This window comes from Habropoda laboriosa, unplaced genomic scaffold (assembly GCF_001263275.1).
Source record: "Habropoda laboriosa isolate 0110345459 unplaced genomic scaffold, ASM126327v1 scaffold110, whole genome shotgun sequence".
Classification (NCBI taxonomy): Eukaryota; Metazoa; Arthropoda; class Insecta; order Hymenoptera; family Apidae; genus Habropoda; species Habropoda laboriosa.
This window is the reverse complement of record NW_017100243.1, coordinates 192,154-199,989: the sequence shown is the minus strand read 5'-3', so window position 1 is coordinate 199,989 and position 7,836 is coordinate 192,154. Positions and strand designations below refer to the sequence as shown.

General features: G+C 35.4%; 1 protein-coding gene across 1 annotated transcript; it reads right to left on the bottom strand.

The window, feature by feature from the left end:
* Window positions 1-5,183: 5,183 nt before the first annotated feature.
* On the bottom strand, window positions 5,184-6,881 carry LOC108572094 (tigger transposable element-derived protein 1-like). Its single transcript, XM_017934286.1, has one exon. The coding sequence runs from the start codon at window positions 6,879-6,881 to the stop codon at window positions 5,184-5,186; it is 1,698 nt and encodes a 565-aa protein (XP_017789775.1).
* Between the last annotated feature and the right edge of the window lie 955 nt (window positions 6,882-7,836).

Below are 7,836 nucleotides of genomic sequence, written 5' to 3'. Positions count from 1 at the left end.
AAAACTGTGAGATGTAATATAATACCTAGAAATTTATTATAGCGTTGCTTCCAACGTTACCGATTCAGCATAGAATAAGATGATAACATTAATACTGGATGGAATTACAACTAAACATAACTATGAAATTACGAATAAGGTATAGGATAACATATACTCGTACACGAAGCATAGAATTCTATACTTCTAAATATATAATATATACATTAACTTTGTAATAGAATATTGTTTAAACAATGAGTTGTTTGCAAAAGAAAATGAACGTGGTATGTAAGGGAGAATTAAATAGATTGTAAAATGCTGTAAAACAATACTGGTATATTGTAACCTTTTGTAAAATATATTTTGTACTATAATCTTACAATAAATAATTGCATTTCTGCCTTTTTCCTGATGCTGAAATCCTCTCCTTAATTCCTGTGATACCCTGGAAGTTCCATCTGTATTCACACAAAAAGAACATTAATTTTCAAATGGTAAGTAAAAGTTATAAATAATTTCTAACTAATCTACTGCATGTAATTGTTAATTCAACGAGAAATTAATCAATTATGCTGGTTTATTAAGTTAAAACATACAATAATTTTATTTAATACATTCATGAATTATAAACTACCATCTAATTGTTATTTATCAATTGTTATTAAACACTAATTATTCTTTAATTAAAGTACTTGAAGATAAACCAAAAACTTTATTTTACTATACACGTTATTAATAATGTTAAAGCAATTATAAATTTATAGTAAGTATCAATTTTAAACTGCGTCGTATGTGCAATTATGCTCTAATTTACAATAACTATTGTTGAAACTGAAAAATTCAAAGAATTTCTATTTTAAAAATCAATTAACCTGATAATACTTCATTTCTGACGATTTTCTGCAAGATACACGAGTAAGACAAGGAAAGGAATACGGACAGACAAGGATAGCACTAGAGAAATGAGTTAGACAAGGAAAGATATATGGATAGACAAGGATACCAATAGTATCACGTGTTAGACAAGGAAAGATATAGGGGTAGACAAGGATAGCACTAGAGAAATGAGATAGACAAGGAAAGGTATACGGGTAAACAAGGATAACAATAGTATCACGTGTTAGACAAGGACAGATATAGGGATAGACAAGGATAGAAAATTTTACAAATCGAGAGTAACGCCATCTCGTGTTTGGATCCACGAAATGCCGACTCATTACGCGGGTCACAGAATGTGAACAGAGGTATTAGACAAGGAAGGCACTAGTGTGCGACAAGGACAGAGAGATAAACGTTTCCTATTGGCTGGCGTTCTCCTAAGCTCCACCTCCCACAGGCTAAATCAGCAGGCCAGGCAAAAATCATTAATAACTCAATAATTAGGATGATTCTATGAACTTTTAGAATTGAAGAATGAAGTATGGACCCTTAGCAACTTTCCCATATAATTTTTATTGTTTTAGACCCTCTCAATAATTAGTTATTAACAATTTTAGTATGTGATGTCGGGACGATACCGCATACCGTCAAGTATCTTTTTGGTTTTTCAATAATTTCATAGCTTTCTACTAAATTCCCATGCAACTAACTGTATGCGTTTGAAAGGCGACTCCTTTAGCTAAATTCTTTTATAACTTTTATTAACATATTCGGTTTAGTTTAGGAGTTATTGAACATTATACGAGAGCGTCTCCTATTCATCGTACACGAGTATAGTCGACGTTATAAACAATTGCTAATATCTAAAAAACCACGCCACTTAAGGTTACCAAACTAATTGCAGAATATAAAGAAAAGTCCGTTCTACATTCTACATGCTTTAAAGTGCAAAATTAATCATGCTTTTTCGTGAAAACGACGAAAATCCGGTAAGCTCTAATGCGACGAGTGTAGTAGTCATAAAATAATATTTAATAACTCATTATTTACGATGAATTTGTGAACTTTTAGAATTGAAGAAAGAAGTGCGGACCTTTAGCAACTTTCCATATAATTTTTATTGTTCTAGACCCTCTCAATAATTAGTTATTAATAATTTTATTACGTGATGTCGGGACGATACCGCATACCGTTAAGTATCTTTACGGTTTTTCAATAATTTCATAGCTTTCTACTAAATTCCCATGCAACTAACTGTATGCGTTTGAAAGGCAACTCCTTTAGCTAAATTCTTTTGTAACTTTTATTAACATATTCGGTTTAGTTTAGGAGTTATTAAACATTATACGAGAGCGTCTCCTATTCGTCGTACTCGAGTATAGTCGACTGTTATAAACAAATGCTAATACCTCATAAACCACATCACGTACGCACTTAAAAGTGATTGTAGAATACAGGCAAAGATTCACTCTAAATTCTACATGCTTGAAAGTGCAAAATAAATTACGCATTTTCGTGAAAACGACGAAAATCCGTTAGGCTTGAATGCGACGAGTGTAGTAGTCATCCAATAATATTTAATAACTCATTATTTACGATGAATTTGTGAACTTTTAGAATTGAAGAAAGAAGTGCGGACCTTTAGCAGCTTTCAATATCATTTTTATTGTTCTAGACCCTCTCAGTAATTAGTTATTAACAATTTTATTACGTGATGTCGGGACGATACCGCATACCGACAAGTATCTTTCCGGTTTTTCAATAATTTCATAGCTTTCTACTAAATTCCCATGCATGTAACTATATGCGTTTGAAAGGCAACTCCTTTAGCTAAATTCTTTTATAATTTCTATTAACATATTCTGTTTAGTTTATTAATTATTAAACATTATACGGGAGCGTTTCCTATTCGTCGTACTTGAGTATAGTCGACTGTTACAAACAATTGCTAATATCTAAAAAACCACGGTACTTACGGTTACCAATCTAATTGCAGAATATAAAGAAAAGTCAGTTCTAGATTCTACATGCTTTAAAGTGCAAAATTAATCATGCATTTTCGTGGAAACGACGAAAATCCGTTAAGCTGTAATGCGACGAGTGTAGTAGTCATCCAATAATATTTAATAACTCATTATTTGCGATGAATTTGTGAACTTTTAGAATTTAAGAAAGAAGTGCCAACCTTTAGCAACTTTTTACATAAATTTTAATGTTCTAACCCCTTTCGATAATTAGTTATTAATAATTTTAGTACGTGATGTCGAGACGTTACCGCTTACCGTCAAGTATCTTAACGGTTTTTCAATAATTTCATAGCTTTCTACTAAATTCCCATGCAACAAACTATATGCATCTGAAAGGCAACTCCTTTAGTTACATTCTTTTATAATTTTTATTAACATAACCCTTGTAATTTAAGAGTTATTAAACATTATTTGGGTGAGTACTGCACTCATCGCATTTCATCTAACGAATTTCCGTTATTTTCACGAAAATGTGTAATTTGTTTTGCACTTTCAAGCATGTAGAATTTAGAGTGAACCTTTGCCTGTATTCTACAATCATTTTTAAGTGCGTAAGTGATGTGGTTTATGAGATATTAGCATTTATTTATAACAGTCGACTATACTCGAGTACGACGAATAGGAGATGCTCCCGTATAATGTTTAATGACTCCTAAACTAAACCGAATATGTTAATAAAAGTTACAAAAGAATTTAGCTAAAGGAGTTGCCTTTCAAACGCATACAGTTAGTTGCATGGGAATTTAGTAGAAAGCTATGAAATTATTGAAAAACCAAAAAGATACTTGACGGTATGCGGTATCGTCCCGACATCACGTAATAAAATTATTAATAACTAATTATTGAGAGGGTCTAGAACAATAAAAATTATATGGGAAAGTTGCTAAGGGTCCATACTTTATTCTTCAATTCTAAAAGTTCACAGAATCATCCTAATTATTGAGTTATTAATGATTTTTGCCTGGCTGACTGATTTAGCCCGTGGGAGGTGTAGCTTAGGAGCCCGTCAGCCAATAGGAAACGTTTATCTCTCTGTCCTTGTCGCACACTAGTGCTTTCCTTGTCTAATACCTCTGTTCACATTCTGTGTCCCGCGTAACAAGTCGGCAGTTCGTGGATCCAAACACGAGATGGCGTTACTCTCGATTTGTAAAATTTTTTATCGTCTACCCTAACTCATTGCTGTAATGCTATTCTTATCTACCGCTATTTCTTTCCTTGTTTAACTCATTTCTCTAGCGTTATCCTTGTCTTACTCTATTCTTTTCCTTGTTTTATTAATTTTTGTATTGATAAATACCTCGACGAGTTATCCTTCGTAGTAAGCACGGCTACTGATGATGCATCACCATATTCCAATACGAATTACACAAAAATTAATTATATGAATCAACCAAAAAATTTTACATTAATCACTGAAATTCCCTACTATACATCGAAATAGGATACAAAATAAAAAAAATAATGAATATTATGAGAAGTTTCAAGAACTTAGAATCATAGGCAAGGTACAGAATATACCTATAACACCTGATATATTTTTTCATCTACGTCAGGAGGGCTGTGGCTGCCCTTACCATATCCGTGTCGCTTCCAACATTACCGATTCAGCCTAAAATATGATTACAACATCAGCACTGGTTGCAATTATAATGAAACGTAACTATAACATAGTCTACTTAACTTTGCAACAGAATATTGTTTAAACAATAAGTTTCTTGCAAAAGAAAGTGAATGTAGTGTACAGGGTGGATTTAAATTGACTGTAAAATACTGTAAAAAAATACTGATACATACTACAAACTTTATTTCAATACTATCACTCATATCCTATCAGTCGAACTCAACAATTGACTCGAACTACTAAAAAGATCTCTCTTTATCAACAATCATCCACATACCATAATTTACATTGTACAAGTTTTATTCCAACCGATTGGGTAGAATTATCATTTTCTACCTTATCATTCGCAACAAATAACATTTCATCCCCACGTTATCATTAATATAATAACATATCATAATTCAATCTTACATTACACATTAATCTTCCTACTCCAAAATTCCCTTTATCAATCATTCCACAAATTTAATCAACAATTCCAAACATCCACACAACTACAATTCCTTCAGGTGATAACACACCAACGTTATCACTCACACTTATCAACCAATCCTCTCCCAAATCGTTTCGTTTCACCTCGACTTAAACCGCTGAAAGTACTCCCAACGAACCAATATTAAGTTTCGATATAAAAATTCCAATCTCACAATATTAATATTAAAAAATAGACTCTAATTCTGGGTTTCTTCGTCACTACTGAGCATAATAAGAGAACGTTTCTCCTGATCCGAACTTTCTTCCGCAGCATCTTCATTTCCATGCTCCACCTTTCGTTTACGCTTTCTCGACAGTTCTCTACAAAGTTTATAATACGGAACCAAACACTTCTGAAGTCCTTCCCTGAATCTTCTACTTCTCTCAACACAAGTATCCGTATTCACAAAATGGGACTCCAACTGTTCCGCCAAATTTATACCTTTCTCTATACTTTTCAGAAAATTCTCAATTTCCAAGTCCACGCCGGCACTAACCTCCTCCGAATTCGTCTTCTCTATCTCAGATTTCACTTTCACCAAATCTACCTCGTCGCCCTCTTCGTCCACCAATAATTCCTCAATATCCTCACGATTCATGTGAACGAAAGCTTTCCCTCCTATGATCTTAGCATGGTCCATTATGTAGTCGATCCTGCATTCCACCGGCTCGATCAGGTTTTCGCATTGAACCGACTCCGGCCATATGTTCCTCCAACCAGCGTTCAAAGTCGATGGTCGTAACTTGTCAACAGACGAAGAGACGATCTCCAAGCAGTCTAACATCGAGAGAAGTCTCCACGCCTTCATCGCTTCGACGTCTTCGTCGTGATCCGCTACCAAGACCCACTCCAACAATCCCTCGATGAAGTATGTCTTAAATGTGGATATAACTCCTTGATTCAACGGCTGAATCAAGGAGGCTGTTTTCGGTGGTAGAAATGTTACTTCCACGATTGGATGATTCAAATCTCGCGGATAACTCGGTGCGCCGTCTAGTATCAGCAGAACTTTGAAATCGAGATTCTCCTCTTTCAAGTAACTCTCCACGCTTGGAACGAAATAGTTTAGAAACCATTTCTCGAACAGATCAGCTGTCACGCGAGCAGTTTTACTCGCGGTCCAGTAGACCGATAATGCGTTTTTATTCATGTTTCTCATCGCATGAGGATTCAAGTGCTTGTAAACTAGCATTGGTTTCACGATGTGATCGCCTGTTGCGTTGCTGCACATTAGCAGAGTTACACGGTCGCTCGATACGCTGAAACTTCGAGTGACTTTCTTCCCTTCGTTCGTGATAAACGTGATTTTCGGCAGTTTCTTCCAGCAGAAAGTTGTTTTAGCGGCGTTGAAGACTTGACGAGCCGAGTATCCACGTTGTGCGATGATTCTTTGCAATTCCTCTGGATACGCTTTGGCAGCTTCGGTGTCGATCGACGTACTTTTCCTTGGTCTTCTCATGTTCTTCAGGGAGAAACGTTTCTTGAAACGATAGAACCAGTCCTTGTTCGCGTCAAATTCAGGGATCAGAGGAGATTCACCGGTTTCTATCAGATGTTTGTAAATTTGCATAGCTTTAAGTTTGAGATCGTTGCTGTCGGGTTTAGTTCGCTCTTTCGAGCTCTCGTCGATCCAATCGATCAGCGCTTTCTCCATCTTCTCGAGGATCGGGGCTCTAGAACGAGCTGTCTTAATCGCGGACGTGGAAGAACTCGCGGCAATAGACGATCTAATCGTTTCTTCATTTTTCTGTATACATCTGATCGTCGCCTCGTTTAAACCTAAGTCTGTCGCAACGTGCCTTACCCTTTCTCCCTTTTTAAGACGATCTAAGATTCGTTCTTTTAACTCTAGCGAGATGAACTTTAGACGGCGTTTCTTTCCGCTGTTAGGCATCGTTCGAGGCTGAAATTTAATTGTTTGAAGAACGTTCAGTAATGCTTATTGCCTCGAGTGATTTTTGGCAATCATTTTCTCTTAGGTGTTTCGAATATCTGTTGCGCTTTTTATTTGTATCTCTTGCACGGTGCCCAAACACCGCACATTTGGGATTGGCCCGCACAGGGGACTGAATTTATTTGAAAATTTCTATTTCTATTCTATGAATGAAACCGAGACGGTTGGGGAATTTCGGAAAATAATTCGAGCTACGGCAGAAGATTCTTTATTTCTTCTAAATGCAGGAGAAGATTATTGGATCGAGGGTTGTTTTCAAATTTCAGGTGGTTTGTTAATCGAGTCCGGTTTCTTTATATTAGGTCGTCCCATAAGTTCGTGTCAAATTTGATAATATAGATGGATATTTCCAACGAACCTTTAAATTTGATAAAGAAAAACATACTCCAGACGACAGTGATAATAAAAATTAGTAATGTTATTTGCTTTCTAATAAGTGTTTATTATTATAATTTGTATTTCTTAGATTTATAAAAAGTCTGAATAACTGTTTATCCTATCTTTGATTTAATATACGAACTATTAAAATCATAAAAAAAAAACAAAATAAATTCTTTGGGTTTCTATTATTTCTAAATTTCATTTAACGCTTTTAACTTTCATTTAACTTTCGCCAGTTCTCGAGCGCAGTCCTCCGAGAACACGGTTTCCACAGAACACGAAACCCATTCCCCTACTTTCTACCAATTCACGGTCTCTCTTAACACGTCTTCGATACAATACACTCCGAATTAACCGTGTTACAACAGTCTCGACTGTAGAATCCTCACCGTTTCACGCACAACACACTCGTTCGACGCATGCTGCCGCAATGAAATCTCCCAAAGTATCCAATAATTACACTTGCCCTTCGAAATTCCGATCACATCACGTGCTATACGAATACCACCCCTAA